The 19,196-nt window shown below is 35.1% G+C and overlaps 1 protein-coding gene across 3 annotated transcripts in view; it reads right to left on the bottom strand.

The window, feature by feature from the left end:
• Positions 1-420: 420 nt before the first annotated feature.
• The window catches only part of VSTM2A (V-set and transmembrane domain containing 2A), a 31,274-nt gene continuing 12,498 nt past the window's right edge, over positions 421-19,196 (bottom strand). The window contains exon 5 of one of the 3 annotated variants that reach the window (XM_032118779.1): positions 421-8,654. In XM_032118779.1, the coding sequence (XP_031974670.1) occupies positions 8,578-8,654 (77 nt within the window). In that variant the 3' untranslated portion in view covers positions 421-8,577. The other 2 variants (XM_032118768.1, XM_032118790.1) reach the window with 2 other exon arrangements.

Here is a 19,196-nt window from a genome sequence, read left to right as displayed (position 1 = left end):
TGTCATTTTATTACTTTCAGAGTTTATTATGTAGCTTGTTTCATATATGTCATAATATATTTTCTGCTTGTTTACCCATTAACCACTACAATGGTGTTCTCATTGATTCTGACACATTGAGTACATTCGTCTTTCTCCAGAATACCTGCAGTTAGTACAGAAAAAAATTATTACAGTGTTAGGAACTTTGTATGCTGGTTCACTAGCAGATCTTGTGTCAGCTTCCTAAATGGTGTTCCTTTGAAATTCCCCCTTGATGGCTGAGTTGCTTTCTTTCTTTTTTTTGGAGGGCCAGAGACAGCTGTGATTATTTTAAAACATTTCTGCCACTCCACTTGTTTGTTACCATCTTACAGCTAGGAAGTCAGAGCCTTCAAAGATGACCTGGTGAAACAGATTGTACAAGTGCTTCTCATCCACTTCAGCAATGTTGTACAGTTTAATATCTTAATTGTTGAAACAGAATACGGACTACCAATAGAACAATCCACAAAAAAGTGAGGAAAAACAGTGTATTTTTAGAATTTTGCAACAGGAATGTTTCAAGTAGATCCTCCTTTCTGGCATATGTGATGGCAAATCTTTCTGAACAGTGTCTCAAATATGACTTGTTTATAACAAACTCATCTTACAGTATAATACTATGTCTTTCTTTTCCTAAGGAAAATCTGATTGTATTTGTCCAGTAAATATACTTGAAGGCCCACATACTTTCATAAAACTGCTGAGGTGTTTTTCTGTGTTACATATTTCCAAGGACTACCAAAAGCCTAGTCTGACGAAAAAAAATGTGGCTAATAAGAAAAAAAATCACTGCAGATATATATTTCCAGAATAGAATTTACATTGTTGCTGACAACTACTGATCAGTAGGAAAAGTGTGAAGAAAACACAGGTCTTCCATCTGCTTTATCCATCTGCTGAGAAAAGGAACTGCATTACCATCAGCAGGTCTGTCTCTATAATTCTGTGTTCTGTGTACATTTTCATGACAAATGGCTTAAATACCTATATTGTTTACCTTTATAAATAACCGTACTAAATAGCATTTAATTTTGCAAGCAGCTCTAAGTTTTCTATTTTTTCAAACAAAATGCATAATAGAGCATAATTCCCAGATTTATCCTTAAATTTCCTGACTATAAATCAGTGACTCTTTAAAGTGTCTAATAAAAGAGTTTGGTTTAATATTAGATATACTTGATAATTCATATTTAATATTTTTTCTGAGGATTTTGGCACAATGTGTTATTTGGCTTCTTTCTATTTACTTATATTCTATTTCAACGTTGACATACCTTTCAAAATTGAAAGAAATAAAGTTGGGATGTAAAGTTCAGGTCAAATAGTATTCTCCAAGTCCATCTGTGGAGTTTATTGTTGAGGAGAGTGGTTTTGTTGGACTTCTATATTAGCAGTGTCAATCACAAACACAGAGAGTAAGGGAGACTTCTGCGGAATTTTGTTCAATATTTGCTATTTTTCAGTATTCTATATTTTATTTGTCCTATGGGTTGGGAGCTTTAGAAAGGAAACAACTTATCTAGTTGCACAAATCCTGTCCAGAGGTGGGAGCAGCCTATATCTAGCAGCCCCAGGCATTGGTATTTCTAGAATCCAGACAATGACAGATATTCTGCCCCTGTGCCCAGTGCTCATGTAAACTCAGTAGGTCCTGTGGTTTGTACAAGAATTACAGCAGAATAGCATTCATTATTTCTGCTGCTCCATGTACATCAGAGGTTCTTTCAAAATTTACTCCCTTGCTACATCCAGGAAGTTTACTAGATAGGTTAAGGATAAAGTTCAGATCACTATCACTGGAATCACTCCAAGAGCTTTCTTCTGGTCACCTCCTTTCCTTAGCATTTTCATTCTTGCCTAGAAGGAGCTCCAGATGAGGAGTTTTGTTTCTGGTTTTTTGGGGTTTTTTCCATTAATGCAAGTAGTTCTGACACATAAAAAGCTTTCGAATACTACTGGGAGACTTTTAAAGCCTGTTCTGTTATCTTGAATGCTGAGAACTATTTAGAAATAAAACCCCAACAAACTATCTCCAATGCTTATGAATTATGTAAGCATTGCCTTACTTTTTAAAATAAAGTTAACTAAGTGATACAAAAAGATTTTTGTGTTAAAAGTAGTAAAAAAAAGGTATAAGTATAGAAACTTATTATTTTGTACTATATATTCCTCCCCTGAGTACCCTCATGATTACTAATCACACGTCAGACAGAGATGGTGAAAGGGAGACAGCTGAGTCTCTTTGGGGTTACCATTGTGCAGTCACAAAAGGTGGACAAAACCTTTCCCTGTTCAAAGTCCTAACTGCAAGACCTTCTTTCGTATCTGTGGGGAGACTAATAGTTTTGGAAGAAAAAGCTTTGCATTTTGCTAAAGAAATTGCATTCAATTTCATTGTGTTTCACCTTGCTGCAAAGTTGAACTATCACTGTCATTTTTTATAGCAGTGATTTTTTTTGTTAGTCCCTGTGAAGGTTCTTCATTGTTGGCTGTTGCAGGGTAAAGAGAAAGATTCACACCTCTGTTTTCTCTCTTACACAGGATTTCAATTAGTAGGTGGAAAAACTAGGAACCACCTTCCCCTGTCTTTTTTTCAGTGCTTAGCCCCACTGAGCAGATTAAATATATGAACAAAAATAATACATCTTGTGCCCGAATCACCAAATAAAAAGACATTAAGGTGGTTTAGTAAACATGTTGACATTTATTTTTAATAAAGTGTGGATTCCTTCTTTTCTATTATGATGAAAAAACAACATTTTGAAAACCTGAACCAGTGCTGGTTAACATCCAAAAACTAAAGTGTATTGTAGATGATCAGAAAGATTGGAACCTATTTTTTTTAAAAGTATGGTTTCCAGTGATTTAAAGGGTCTTTTAAATAATTTGGTATTGGAGACAATCAGCAGCAATGAACATAATCTTCTATCAGAAGTAGAAAAAGAAGTGATTATTTTCTTTCTCGATTTTATATATAAGGATATTATATATAATATATATAACCTTTTCTTAAAAATCTAAACCCCATATATTTTAAAAGGTTATAGTTATACAAGTCATTTTAATAAAGAATTTGCTTCTTCCAAGGTTTTAAATGAAATGGTTTATTTTAAGCAGCTTGTTGTCAGATGCAATCTTCTCTCTTGTTTTTCAAGTTCATGGCATATAAAAACAAGTAATTAATAGTCTATTACGTACATTTTGGCTTCCTTATGAGCTGTCACTCAGTAAATAGTCTGATATACACATAAGACCTCTTTCTGTGCTGTAATATCAATGTAAAGGAGCATTTCACTAATTGAAAAATTTATTTGCTCCCATCTGAAGGCCATCTCTACCATCAACATGATAGAGTTTGGAAATCAAATTTTATATATATATATACATATATTATATAATTCTCAAAATATTTTTGAGGTGATAGGACACTGTAAACAGTGGAGAGTTTAGATTGCTGCTAAATGAAAAGATTGGTGTTTTCCCCCTAGATTTTTCATAACAAAGGTGACATGATTTTATCCCATCACCTTGTAAGGAGTAATAAGATATACAGTATTGTTTTAGATTGAAATGTTGGCAAAAAAAGAACAGCACAAAAAGGAGAAATTAAATAAGATTTGCCACTTAAATTTGACTCTCAAGAAAGCACACTTTGGTTTCTTTGCAAGTATCTCACCAATTGATTGTAATTCATTGTTACAGACAAATTTATCTTTCTTCTTGTATTGTTTGGATGAATAGCACTAGAAAAATTATGTATAATCTTTCAACTATGTTAATGTATGTGCAAACTTTATGACTGTGAAATCAAATAAATCAACATTTAGGAAGCTCAGAACAAAAGACTGAAGGCATTTATGGTGAGTTGCATTAATCAATTTACTATGTGCTTATCATTGTTTAGTTTAGCTAATCATGGAAGATTAACCTTTAAAAATTTATGTTACAAAGTATGAAGATCCCATTCTTGGTTCCTAATGCTTTTAGCTCTACAAACAACATTTGACATTTACCAATAGTAATATCATAGACAAATGTTCCCATACCCTGCAAATGACAATTGTTTTCTTTTTTTTTTCCTTTTTTTTTTTTTGGTGGAAGGAATTGAAGATTGACAGCAGTGCTGGTTTTGGGTTTTTTGGGGAGAGAGGTTTTTTTTGTTGGTTTTTTTTTTTAATGATGACTTGAATGATGACATCACTTGAGATCATCAGAAGTTAAGATAATTAGAAATTAAAGATCACTAGAAGTTAAATGTTTAACACTGAAAAATATTTGGCAAGCATTCAGATTTTTGCACTGGTCACTGCTTCCTCATTTTATTTGAATGAAGCGAAAGTACTTTAAAGAATGAATGTGAACAAAACCTGTTCTAGGGTCTGTTCTGATCTTGAATCATAGTAGCACTGAATTACATGAGAAGTATAAACTTCCCAAGTCGTATTGCTTTTGCCATGGTGTCTCATGTTTATACCTACTTCTGATCTTTGCCCTTCAGGTAGTGCTGCAATATAAATATTCATATTGAGAATGAAAAATAAATAAAAAAATTACTTCTGATAGATTCCAGCTGTTTACCATTCAAATTTTCTAGTACCTTTCTTAATAGGAGATCTGGAGGAACTGTCAATCTTAAATTAGTCTGCCAAGCTTTTTTAAATCCATGGTCTGAGCCCTCCTCTTGCTCCACAAATTCCTTTGCAAAGTCTACCAAATACAATTAAGAAAAAGAAGTTCAAACATGTTATGCAGCAACTTCAAGGCATGAAGTTCCAGAGCTTAAAAGGGTATTGGTAACCCATTGAAAAGGAGAATTTTTGAGACAGGCTCTATTGCAGCACTAATCCCTGATAGTTGCACCAACATGCCATGGATCTTTTTTCCATGTAATACAAAGGATGTCATTGACATCTCATGGGACTGGAACATGTTTCTTTTAGCCTGATGATACATCGGATCTCAAATGTGTGTGAGTGTAGTTGGCATATACCTTGAAATACAAAAGTGTTTCGTACTCACCATGCTTATTCTTCTATTAAAAATAAAAACCTGTTGGAACGATCTGAAGAAGTCACATATGCAATGGGGCTTTGGGGACACAATTTGAGAAGCACGAGTCATGTAAAAGACCACCTCAAAACTGGACTCTTTTTGTAAAAAAGGTTAAGGACATTGAGTTGAGAGATGTTACCACTGCTAGATGCAAATTGCCCTTCTAGATACCCAACTCAACATGGAGCTTTTCAGGATTTAATTAAGCCACTTTTTTTTTTTTAATCTATTTGTGTTAAATACAAACTAGAACTTAACATGACAGAAAATGGTAGTAGTTCCATTCCTAAGCCAAATATTATTCATAAAAAAATTCTTAGAAAAAATGGGGGCTACTGTATCTTAACTTCCATTTTAAGAAATTCTAGGAGGTCCAGGCAGATTCTCAATTTGAAGAACAGCTGTTAAGACCCAGTATAGAATTTAGAAATGCAATACTTGCTCCTGTTAGGAGATGTTGCTGCTGCATCCACACAGATTGGCAGAAACTAAAGCTGAGTTCTAGATCTGCAACCAGAAGGGCTAGATTAGCCTCATCTGAAGAATTTCGGAGTGTTGTCCTGACAGGGGAAGGAGGACAATTTCTGTGTCCCCTTAGCATCTCATGGAAAATGTAAAGGTTTTTCAAAAGCCCCACAGATTTCTTTTGTCCTTTTTTTTTTGCTGACACAGTTGAACAATAGCAGTTCACAATATGGTAATGTCTTCTGGCTTGCATCACACTAATCCAAGTGGTCTAGAATTCTGCTTTTAATTTCAGCTCATTCTTTAATCTGAATTCCTAGTACATGGTGATTTATATCCAAGCAGCTAACAGCATAAAGCAAAACACAGTATCAGTTTAACATAGTAACAACTTTAGCAATGTGAGGCTAAACTGCTTTGTCAAATGCCACATGTCATGATGGGTAGTCTTTATGACTGTGCATACATGGAATATTCATACAAGATATATGGATACAGTAAACAAACAAAACACATGTGACATTAAGCATTTGGTTCCAGCTAAGACCAATGGAAACTGAAGTTTCCAAGCTCCAGGCAGGAGATTCTCACATCATCCAGTAAGAGATGTCCATTTCACAGGGAAAATGTAGCTTTTTCTCCAGAGCTCTCAAAGTCTGGTTCCACAGGTGTGTTCAGAAAGTGAGACTTCAAAAAAGCTCTGACCCTTGACTGGTTTTTTTCCTCTTTGTGTCCTCTCTGATCCACAATATTAAGTTTGATTCAGAACATTTTAATGGGGACAGTTTTTTATTTTTTTGACAGTAGGCTGATAAACTGTTATAACTGTGGAGAAAAACCTTCTCAATACACAACATTCCGAGTGGGTCATAAATTTTATGTTGAAATAAAAGAAATTTTGACCTTTTTCTCCTGATGGTTACTCCTGATTTGTTTGTATAATGCCAAACTTCTACTCTCTTTATTCCTGCTAAGACTTTTCTAAAACCAAGGAAAGACTATTTTCAGTCAAGCTTATACTACAGAATGTATGGGAAATTTGATCTGCACAAATATGTTAACCTCTTCCAAAGCATGAGGTTTACAAAACGTTGATTTTATGCCTTTATTTGTTCTTTATCCTTTGAAAGTAATGGGGGAAGACATCAGACTTACGAGCATTTTGAAATAAAATGTTAGGCCTGTAGACCACATACTGGTGAGATATTAAACATACTTTTAAAATTTCTTCTGCAGTACTTACAAAGTGAGGAGAAATCACACAGCTGACCACACTGCAGCTACTTAATGCTGCTATAAATAGATCATAATAAGCATGTGGTGTATGTGATTGTCTGTGCTGATAAATGAAAGGGTGTGAATTTTTCAGCATCAGTGGAAAGACGGGAAAAAGAAAAAAACCTTCCTGATTGCAGCTGCAAATGGTAGCAATTTTTCCTTCCTGCATTAATGAATGTAATTCATGTAATGCATATTACATCATTCAACAGCAAAATTCTCACATTCAGTTCACAGACAAAAAGTATTTTAATTAAGAATATCAATGACTAATGACAATCCACTTCCAGAAAAAGCAAAAAAAGACACTTCTTTGGCCATGTAGAAGGAACTGGGATGCAAATATATTTTATCAGTGTAATAAATTCACTTTCCTAAAACTCTTTACCAAAAGAACATCCTTAAAGACATGTTCTGGTTTATTTGTCTGTTTCTAACCTTCCTTTATGTGCAGTATTTGACTGCAAACCTGCATTTTACAGTCTCTAGTGATTGAATCACTTATCTTCAATAAACATCACAAGTTCAAAGAGCTTTCAGCATCATGAACTTCAACACAACATACAAACTAAAATAATTCATTGTCTAGAGACCATAACAAATTTTAATGTGCATTTACAGAGTAAACGGAGGGCTGAAGGGGCTCAAACCAGTCAAAGTGAAAATATGCATTACAAAATCCACACATTACTGAATTAAAAACTAAAAAGTGATGTTTTGTCAAAAAAGGAAATAAAGATGTTTCTTGGTGGCACGACATATAGATAATACTAAAAACTGCTCGCATGAGGACCAAAGTATGTCTACTCTGAAGTTATATCACACAGACTGTAAGCAATTTACAGAATTTAAGTAGTTTTGCATATACAGGAATTGCAAAATTAGAGAAAACACACTGAAATATAGAACGCACGCACAAAAAAAAGGATGTATATATATAAACCTCCACACAGTTATCAGGGGTTGGCCTAAGTTGGTACTTGCCACCATTGAACAAGAAACAAACAGAAAGACAGGAAAAAACCTCACAGGGAAAAAAGAATAATATATTAAAAAGAAAAAAGCAAAAAAAACTCAAAAGAAAAATATCCTCATATGTTTTTCAGAAACAACATCCCCTAGTCTGCTGAGCTGCTTTGTAGAATATATTTTCTCCTCCCTATTCCTCATGCAAAAAAAAGGAAAAAAATAAAATAAAAAAAAAAAGGCTTTTTTATAAAGTTTGTGTGTATTTTATTTATGTTAAATCACTATGGTTTGTTTCATTATTTGGCCTCTTTTTGCTTCCAGGCTGGAACGGTTCTTTCAGCGTAGGAAACCAAATGTCATCCATGGTTAATTCTGTAATAGTGAGGACTCGCAGGCCAACCCCTGAGAAGTCAAGGATGAGGCTTCTCCTTGCCGAAAGAAAAGGAAACTAGGTCTTGCTGTTACAAAACGTTTGATTACATCACACCAGTTCTCTTCAAATAAAATATCAGTGATACGCCAAAGAAAATAAGATATATCAAGAAAACATGTGGTATCCTCTTCTTTTTTATAATATTTATTTTATTTTATTTTATTTTATTTATTTAGTAATTTTGTTTGTACTTCCTGAAGAAGGTGCTCCTTGTGTAGAGATTTAGAGTACATTGGGTGCAGAGTGGTGGTTGGAGGTTAGGGTCAACTTTGCTGTCCGCTCCGTGGATTTTACAGGCGATTTGCTCTTTGCTTTAAGAAGAGAAAGTGATATTGGAAAAAGTCAGCACTTTTAGATTAAAGCAAAGCACCCTTCACAAAGCCACAAACAAGAAGCAGGACAGAAAGTCCATGGCTTGTAGCTATCCTCGCACCTGCGGAAGAAGTTATAAGATATTCGCTCATCTTGCAGATTTCCAATGCTCCTTATAAGGCTGTTTTAAACATATACATTTATTTATTTAATTAGCTCGCCAGGTTGGCTCTGGTGCCCATGAATGTCTTGGCATGCACTGCAAATAACAACACATACAAAGTATTTCAGTCCCAGGGAGGTTTTTTTGTTTTGCTTTGCTTTTTTTCTTGTCTGTCTTTTTAAACAATATTACCCAGTGAAACCATAAAACAAGAGGAACAAAGCCAAACACTTTCCACCTCAAAGTGTTCTTTACAAAATCATTTCCAGCATCACATCATTGACTGCTAAAAAAATAAAGTCATCTGGTGGCTAAAGAGTGTTTTCTTGTAAACTGGAAGAGATACAGGCAAATGGCTGTGCTATTTACAAGGGGGAAACAGAATGTGAAAAGGTTTGGACTATTTATTTTTGAGAATTTGTATTTTCCCAAACTTTGTTTTCTTTCTAAAAAGCTATTAAAACAATAGTCCAAATAATTATTTCTAAACCCATGACTTCATATTTAGTATCCAACAGAATAAAACCATTTGGGGCTAGACTAATTAAACTGAAATGTTCACACACCAAGGACAGAAGTATTTAGATGTCTTACATGCCAAGCCTCAGTGCTTGATAACTCCCTGTATCATCTAGAAATACATTCAGAATTTGAAACTAATTACTTGAGGTCAAAACTGTAAAGGTAATTTGGTAGCAGTATAAGTAGAGGTTCAGATTAGAACAGGTTGATGCATGACTAATAAAGTTTATATCTGGGTTGTATATTTGAAAAGGATAAATATTATCGATGGTTAGAGCCATCAGTCCTATAACAAGGTAACAATGGTGTTATAAGCAGTCCATGACAATGCTGAACTTGTAATAAATGTTTATTTTTTTAAAAATCTATTAATCATGCATAAGATATTTTTGTAAAGAACTTAATATTAAACTGAATGACAGATTTCACTGCAGCCCCTAAAAGCACATTTTTCTTATCATAAAGAATAGACACAATGAAAGCAAAAAGAACTCCAGGCAAGTGTTGGTTTTTTAAAATTTTCAGATGTAACACCGTTCTCTGTATCTGCCAACTATAAATGCAGCAAGAAGTACTTCTGTTCCTGTCTTTAGTAATTTTTTTCCCTCTTGAAATGGGGATTAAACTAAATCTCAGATTCTAGATAAACACTGCTTACTGTGGTAAATATGTGGCGTGAGATGTTACATATATAGTGGTCGCCATAAAACACTCTTAGTCCTCTGTCACATACACAAGACCGTCTAGGCAATAGTGATATTTCAATTATACACGTGTGAACTGAGTTGCTAAACAAAAATTAACTTTTACATGAAAACTTGTCTCAAAGACATTAGTAATATCTTTCCAAGAGAAGTCCAAGGGAACTCTGAGCTTAGTTTCTACAGAAAGAAGACAGGAGTGGGAAGCCTACTTTTCTCTTGCCCGTCTGATAATGTTACTTGTACTACACTGCTGTAGTTTGGGGTGCTTCTCAGGACACTTGTTCTGTATTACAAACAAGCAAACACACAAGCAAATTTGCTGCAACTTTTTCCTGTGGATTTTTCTCACACATATAATATTTACAGCCTTGAACCCGAGTTCAATTTCTGGTTTTGGTTTTACTGTAGCATGACTTTGTTTTCTCTCTGTGTAAAGTTTGTCATTGAACAGATTTTTATGAAGGCTTTTCCTTCCCTAATGAGGTTAGCAAAACTTAGTTAGAATCTTTGTTAGTGTTCGATCATTTCCTGTTGTATTGAATTATTTTCACTTGTTTTATTCCATTTAAAAGTTTTCCTTTTTGATTGAACCAAGGAAATATGTCTCACTACAACTCTAATGAAGTCTTTGGAGATATATTTTATCTGCAAAAAATATCTATAATGCAACTTGGAAGAATGTCATTAATGTATTTTAAAAGAGTTTTTACAACAATTAATGATGTTACAATTTGAGAATTTTAAAGCTGTAATGTGCAGAAGAGAAAAAAGTATGACATAAGTTTAACTTAAAATATGTCACAGTGGAAAAAGCAGCACCGTATTTGCAGACCAAATATTCTCTGATTTTTGTTTCCATTTTGCTTTTTTCAATAAGAAAATCTGCAGATCCTCAAATTAAGGGGTAATATATAATGCATAAACAGAACCTTTGTATTTATAATGTTCAGTTTCTGCATAAATCATGACTTCCCTACAATTCACTTCACATGTTCTACATGCATGTTCTCAAAAGAGCAAGACTGTTTATCTTGCAGGGGATTTAGGTTAGAGTACATGCAGTTACTGCAAGGTAAAGCAATTCTGAACACATCGGAAAAAATTAGGGGAAATAACAACTAAAACAATTTCAGTTTCTATGTGAAGAAAGAGGCTATTAGGATTTTTGGAAAAAACTGTATAGACAGTGTCCACTTCAAGGTTTTGGGAACTGGTTAGTAGATCTTAATCTGGTATAATAGTTTTCAAAATGCTGTCTAATCAAAACAGAGAAATTTTTGGTAATATATCAGCCCACGTACAATTGACTTGCAATATACAGTGACATATATGGCTATTAGGTGTGCTCTCATCTTTTCAGTGATGCTTCATGAAATGAAATTGAGGTTTAATTATGCTCAGGGCTCATTTTTCTTTTTGAGACATGTGAAAAAGAACTGCATTTTTTCTTTTATGAACCCAAGTATTTGTTTAGATTTTGAGAGAGTGAAAGCTACAAAGATAGAATAAGAAAATAGCAAAATTGAAAGCAGCATTTTCAGATTTTTTTTCCTATTTCTGTTCTTTCATTTTGGTCATATTTTATTATTTTGTTTTTCATCTTGAAAAAAAAAGTGACAAAAACTATTCATAAATGTCTATTTTGACTTAGAATCTGGAAGTCATAGGGTGCATAAATCAGAGACTCAATTCCACCATATCCAAATTCAGACTTTCCATACAGATGTGTTTTTAGTATACCATTATGACTAGGACTTGAATAATATCACCTGAACCGTGAGCAAAGCAATATAGGTTAAAGCCTGTCTATCTGGCTGTGGATTTCCTAAATCGATTACTCATTATCCCACCATTTCAAGCATTATTTTCTAATTAACATAATGAGAGCTAAAAGAAATTTTATTGCAGGTCAACAACACTGGACCGCAATTATGTAATCCTCAAAGACAGTCACTCAAAAGAAGAACTGCAGTGTAATGTATGCTTATATTATTTCTACATTATTAGTTAAACTCCTCTTGATGTGTGGGTCAGACATTCTCACAGTTTCACCTGTCAGACACTGGGAACCAGTTAAATTTTTCTGTTGTCATATAACTCCCCATTAGTAGTCTTTCATTTCCTGCTACTAACAAATATCCAAAAGGGCAAATGTCCCTGAAATACTTAGCCTTATCCTGTAAACAAATGCTGTATTGCCAAAGGCATGTGATGATAAGTTTTTGTGCAACAGCATGAAAGATTTGTTCATGCCATTAAAGTGTTTGAAACTGTGTTTTATTCAAATTTATGGTTTACTTAAATGTTAGGAACACAAAGAAAAAAAAAATACTGATAAATAAATATGACCCTAGTGTTTAAAATTTAAAAAAAGAAGTCTGTCCCAAATGCTTGTATTTCATGGCTCATAGTGCATGGACCCCACAGCTGAACATCAATGTTGTTCTGTTAATGAAATTACTTATAGAGCATCTAAGTATAAAATAAAGCCATCAGAAGTCATAAATTCTTAGTAAAATGCAACTGGTCAAAAAGGTAGTTACTCATTGCATGCCTGAATGACTATGATCCCTTGCCTTCACTAAGATATTGACAAAATTTGTGTCTGATACATGGGATTTGGGGATGCAAGCAGGGATGGTTGAATGACTTTGCCCATTTATTTTTCACAGCTGGATGAAACACTGAACTGTAAACTAAGCAGCTGCCTCAGGAATTAAAATTTTAGCATCTTCTATTTCTAAGAGTACCTTACATGGTAAACCACTCTGGGTCTCAAACAGTTTATATCTGCCAGAATTGAAGTTTAGCAAGTTTGGCATTCCTTGTGCTTTCTAAGGTTTAGGATTTCTCTGGGATGTAATAGCTTCCAGCATTCTGAGCCTCAGTATCTGTCAGAGCCTCTGAAAACTGTCTCCTTACAGTTATGTGTACAATGCACAGTGTATTCTCATACAAATAACAGAAGGAATATGAAAATTCAACAGCATTTCTTTGGTGTTTTACTAGACATATAAGTTTATTTAGGGTATTCTTGATTTTCTTTTAGGTAGTAACCCACTCATCACAGGAAAGACTAATGCCTTAATGGAGTCCTGGTTTTGTTCTGACCAGTACAAGTCAAATACAGCCAGTCACACAAAAGTTCATCCCAGATTCTCTGTATGTATTACATTAGGCCAAAATATCAATACATATATTTCAGAGACATATATTTAAGCTGTGCTGGGTATGAGTTAATTTGGTTTTTCTACTGATTTCTGAAATCACAGAGGTGTTGAAACCCTAGAAGTTTCATTTTTCAGGAATTTTTGCTGAGGTTTTCCATCTTTTAAGTGCCTGGTCTGCTGTTTTGTAACACTTAGCTTTGCTTATACTGTTAGATTTGAAATATTCTTCTCGTCAGCCCCAGTTGAACCACAGCTGAACCCATATGAAATCATAATTTTGCACTATTTCCATATAAAGTAAGTAAAAGTTCACGTGATATCTGGCTTAATTTTACTGGGGACATAAATTAACCATAAGATTACATGGAGGATATTTGCAGTTTTTATGTCCATAAAGATAGGTAAAACCAAGTATGGCTGATTTTATTTGAAGTTTTATTTGAATATGTCTCACACAGGTTTTCAATAAATAGGTTCTTCCCCTCTGGCCTACCAATTGCTATCATTCTTATTCCTCTGAATTGCATAAATCACAATTGTGTTATCTCTTTTATACTGATGGGGTAAATATACCCACACACAGGAAGAAATTTTCTTACCCACAAATGTAAGGTCCCCCTTTCCCTCTTTGGGGGAATGACTTCTCAAGTGCGTTTTAGGGCTCAGTCATCTGTGTTTGATTTTGGGGAACTGAATGACTGAATGAAGATGAGCAGTAGGTATCATTCATTTTCAATGAAGATCCTTTTGCCTAGGCTTTCACTCCATCTTTCTCCATTGGCTGTACAGTAATCAGCTTAAAATAGTGTGATTTCACATCACATACTGCAGAGGGCAAATGAATTTATCTTACACACCAGAAGAAATTTAGAACAGGTTAAGTATTGAATTTCCCTGAAGTCTACCTAGAATTTGCATTCAGCATGTAGCTCTGTTCATCTATGTCTGTTACTTTTCTCTTAGTGATGCCCAGAAGAGCAGATGAGAAAGAGAGATGGAATTCTAGATGGATGGCTAATCCTTAGCTTTTACTAGGTAAGGCACCCAGAGGTGTTCAATCTTGTCATAGGGCAAGAAAAGCCACAACTTTCCAACCCTGAATAGAGGAGAGAATTCTTCCAGAAATATGAGCCATAATAACTTCCAGAACTCTTTCTGGGTTACAGCAGGTCACAGACTTTACCCTGCTGCCAGCTACACCTCGAGTCATGTTCTAGTACAAACTTGAGATGGAAATACTTGGAAGATAAAAAACTAGAGGAGACTTCAAGTATTGGTAGCACGTAGGAAAAATGATACTTGGCTTCAGGCAGTGGTCCAGAACAAGCCATATTAAAACCATAAGGACAACAGACAGTATGAAAGGAGAAAGGAAGAAGAGTGGGACTTTGAACGACCTCTGCATTTGCACAATGCCAAGATGGACAAAAGTAGAATTAAGGGTATACTGGTGTGAGCAAACCTGGGATTTATATTCAGATCACTCTCTACATCATTCCTGACATTAACTCCTACCTAGAGAAACATTTAATTCTTGTCATTTTTGTCTTTCTACTAGACATATCTGAGACTCATCATTCCATGTTTAATTCTTTAAAAAGTGCTCTTGTTCATATCTCATTCTTTAACCTCATGAGTAGAGCCAGGCTTCCTAATTGGGCCATCACACACTCTGAAGAAGCAAAGATAATCTCTAATGTCATTCTCAAAGATGAAAATGAGATCATCAAAATGATTCAACCCTGTCATCTTTTTCCCTTGAACAGACAGGAGGGAGGTGAGAGATCCTTAAACATATAATTAAAATGGGCTGTTCATCTACATTTATAGATGTTTGTAGTTTTCTGATGAAAATAGCCAAAAACTGAGTGTTGAGTTTGAACACAGCTATTCAGAAAGAGTAACTAGATAGTGTACTTGATTTAGCCCATTTCTCAAACTTCCCTGACTTTCTCAGGAGGATGACAGTCTGGCTACCTGGGACTCCCAGTCACAAATGTCCAATCATCAGCCATTTGTAGCAGATATCCTAATTCTCTTCTTTTCTTTAGCTGGTGTTTGAATTTGCAAAGTTTTAAAATCTCTTTACATGTATAAGCAATGCAATGACTTCAGCTGTTTCTATTTCAGTGAGAGAGTGCTTATTGGAAAAATGGTTGCTAAAAGAGGTGTTTGCACATAGTCTATGAAATTTCAGTGTTCGCTATTTAAATAAAACTTGTGTGAGAAGCAGTCCAGGAAGCAGTGCCTATTGCAGTAGTTCAAAGCTGAGGGTGCAAGCTCAAGCAAATGCAGTCAATAATTGGTATTGTTTCAGAACTGGAAGCAGGTTTTTAAACTGCTCTTATCAGCACTGGGCACCTTTCTCTCTCATTCTTCTCTTTCATCCTATCTCTCAAAACCATGGATAAAACATATCTTAGACTTTTTTTAATGCATGACAGAAAAAATATAAACTGGTGCATTTGTATTTATCTGTATGAAATGGCTGTTCTAAAGCAGAAGAATGCAGTTTGTTCTGACTCTCCTGTGGTAACTCATCTTCATCCTATGCTTTCATATAGTTATACCCTATACTGAATGAAGGTGGAATTTAGGCTGTTAACAAAAATGATTCAGTTGACTCTTTTTTTAGTAACTGGCTTGTGCTGTTGTAATTAAACATGATTCCAACACAAATTGCTCAGCATTTTTATAATGTATCTATAAATGTGTGCATATTTGATATATGCTACATTTAAATAACCTGTAATGGAGCAATTTTTGAAAGATACCATCAAGTAACAGCAGGAGTTTGAAGAAGAAGAGAATTGCACTTGTCTTTTTTCCCCTTTGCTTTTTGCTTCTCGTTAATTCTTTCATCTATTGTAAAGAAAATTTAGGTGGGTGATACTTAATATTACACTATCTTCTTCAACAGCACTGTCATGATAAATATATACAAAAAGGGTTATTAGAACACAGACAGAATGAAAATTATCATTTTTTGTAAATATTTCAATATGTGACATGCAATCCCTTTTCTCGTTTTTCACACCTGACACTTAGGCTCATGCTTGACATACAGTCAACCTGGTCTCCTTCTGTTTATATCATTTATATAAGACCTATTTTCATGGAATTCAGCTAAGTTTCCACTGGATGAGTGTGCTTTCTTCTGATTCCTAGATGGTAAGAGTTTTGAGGCAGAGACCATTCCTCTGATCCTTTGTTTGCCTGGTGGATAGTGCAGTTGTTATAGAGATTAGAACAATGCCTCTGACTAACAGAAGGTGCCTCTGTCTAAGAGCTATGACTCACAAGTTCGTAATGGGTTTAGCTGGAGCAGTTTAAATGATCCTGCCTCCATCTCTCTGCCTCCCCCTCTTACGGAAATTAAACCCCCAACAGTAGGAGTGATACAAGCAAACCCATGCTATCTCTTCATCTATCTCAATTTAAGAGCTCTGTTTTAGTTTATCAGCTGTCATCAATGCCTTTATGACAGTATAGAGGCTTGACACTGTGAACTGGGAAAGCTGAGCAGCAGACATCTATTTCCTCCTGCCATCCAGATTTGGGGCAATAGCTTTTGATTGGAGCAAGACAAATACTTTTAGTGGCAGCATTTTAAACTGCAAGAGCTAAATCAGTGTTCATAATCCAAAGACTTCACCCTTGTTATTTCTGTGCTGCAAATGAAAAAACAATATGGTATCACCCCTACAACCACAGCACACTAGTTTGAAAATGGTGGATTTTAAGAATGAAGCTCAAAGTATTTGTGCCAAATACATCTGAGATGTGGAATCAATCATAACCATGAAATATCATTAATCAATATCCAAAGCCTCTTCAGGTAAAAGATGGTCACTGAATAGTAGATATTGAATGTGTGGTAATACTTCAGGAAAGTATAAAATAGGTAGCTGACCTGTTATTTTGGCAGTCTTTCAGACAGGCACAAACCTATGTAGTCATATTTTCTAATATTATAATTCTACTAAAGGGCCTTGCACATTCTGAATTTATAGCTCCCTGTGAGACCTACAGCTAGTTCTTGGCTTTATGACTGATTTATTGTTCCTCCTTGACAAAACATCTTGTCTTTTCAACTCTTTCTTTCAGTGTCACAGAATGAACTGGAGATGGATACACCATCTTCTGTAGTCTTCTTGAGGTCATTTTTATAATCCTTATAGCCCTGTGGCTGTGATTTGGTGGCCAAAATCCTCAGTCAGTGCCACAGGAAACAACAGCAGCAGAGGTAATAACAGCAGTAGAAATAGGAATGGCAGCAGAAGTAGCATCCAGATTTATTCTTTGTGCTTTTGTTGGTTGATGAACATACAGATTGAATGTTTGAAGCACTGCAAATGCAGCTGCGCAACTAACTTTCACATTTTTATTCACAGAAAATTAGGCAGTTTTTTTCCAAGATAGTAGCATTCGTGAGTAGGTGGGGGAACAAACTTCAGTGAGGCGGATCTGACTAGAACACCCACACACAGACAGGATAACAATTTGCACTGCCAAAAAGTACAGTGGCAACTTCCTTATGATAGGGTAAAACAGAGTTTGAAGCAGTTTTCTCTTCTCAAGGCAGGCAGCAAGATCATTAGTTGCTCTTCAAATACCATCCAGCTTTATCATCAACAAAGAAGGATAAATTGATTATTACTGTAGTATAAAGATAGTAACAGTTTCTGGAATATCTTTGAAGCTTTTGAATTGTCTAATCAAATACAAAATCCGTCCCCAGAAAATAAGAAGATACTGAAATTGTTGAGCTTTCTAGCTAGTCTAGGCTAAGGTTTCAAAGAGAAACACTAGAAAAAAGTTGATCAGAGGTGAAGAAAAACCACATAGAAAAAAAATGGACCAACAAAACCCACCATCAAGAATGCCCTTTCCCCTGAATCTGTGAGCTGAAAAGAGCAGTTTTCAGGTGTTTTCCTTCCCTTCCTTCAGTTCCCAGAAACCTTCACTGTCCTAAACTTCTTCAGGTGGCACAAGCAGGGCAAAGCTTCAATTCTTCATATAATTCACTCTCACATTATGAGTAGAAGAGAATTCCTCTTCATCCTCATCCTTTAGCCAAATTTTTTGCTATTTTAGATGAATTACATCCTTTAGACTTCAGCAGAGTTGTATCCGTTCCAGCCAGCAGATAATTGCACCCATTCTTTTCCATTTTTTGTGATGCAAAGGATTTTCATAATGAAGCAGGGCACCATAGATGGGAAACTTTTGCTTCTCATCAGAAAAAAGTGAAAATATCCTCTGCTTTGCTGTATATCTGTCAAGTAACAAATGGGTTGTATTCTGAAGCAAGGAAATCCCATCAGTTATTTCAAGAGCAGACCCTGTCACATATGCTGCAATCTCTGATGACCAGAATTCACAGAATTCACAGAATTCACAGATGACCAAGTGCAATCTGTCTGATTGTGAGGCAATGGAAAGCAATTTGAGTGAGCTGACAAACAAATCATACACATCTTTTCCCCACCCTTTTTTTTTTTTTCTCTTCTTCCTTTATTTTCTTCTCTTTGTTTACTGAATGTGTGTCCCACCTGCAATCTTTCTAGTGGCTTTTTACCAAAGAAATTTGTATCAGGCATGTAGAACAGAACTACTGTGATTCTGCTACTCAGGGAACTCTTGAGTGGTCTCCTACCAGACCTTTGCATGTGAATTTTGTTCTAAAGGTGAGGTTAGTCTGAAAGGTTTACTTTTAAGCAGCTAAAAGAAAGGAAGACATATGATTAAGTGCATATGTAGCAAAGACAGACAGTGACACACACCAGTAATGTTACAAAAAGAATAGGAAAGATCTCGGTGCACATGTGCATTATATAAATTACAATGTAGATGGGTAAAGGGCAAAATTATTTTCTTAGACTTTGTACATTTAGTTTCAGCTGTGTCTGTTCTCACTTTTTCTTGAATAGCTTCATAAGAGACAAAGAATTAATGCAGCGTACAAACACCACCATTTTTATAGAAATATGAGTTTCAGTGAAGCTGTTCTGGGTCTAGGTGAACTAAGCACTAGGAACAGGAGTTTAAGTACTCATATGCATTTTGTTCTATCAATAAATATGCACATACAAGAAATTAAG

This window comes from Corvus moneduloides, chromosome 1 (genome assembly GCF_009650955.1).
Source record: "Corvus moneduloides isolate bCorMon1 chromosome 1, bCorMon1.pri, whole genome shotgun sequence".
Taxonomy (NCBI): Eukaryota; Metazoa; Chordata; class Aves; order Passeriformes; family Corvidae; genus Corvus; species Corvus moneduloides.
This window is presented reverse-complemented; position numbering and strand designations above follow the sequence as displayed.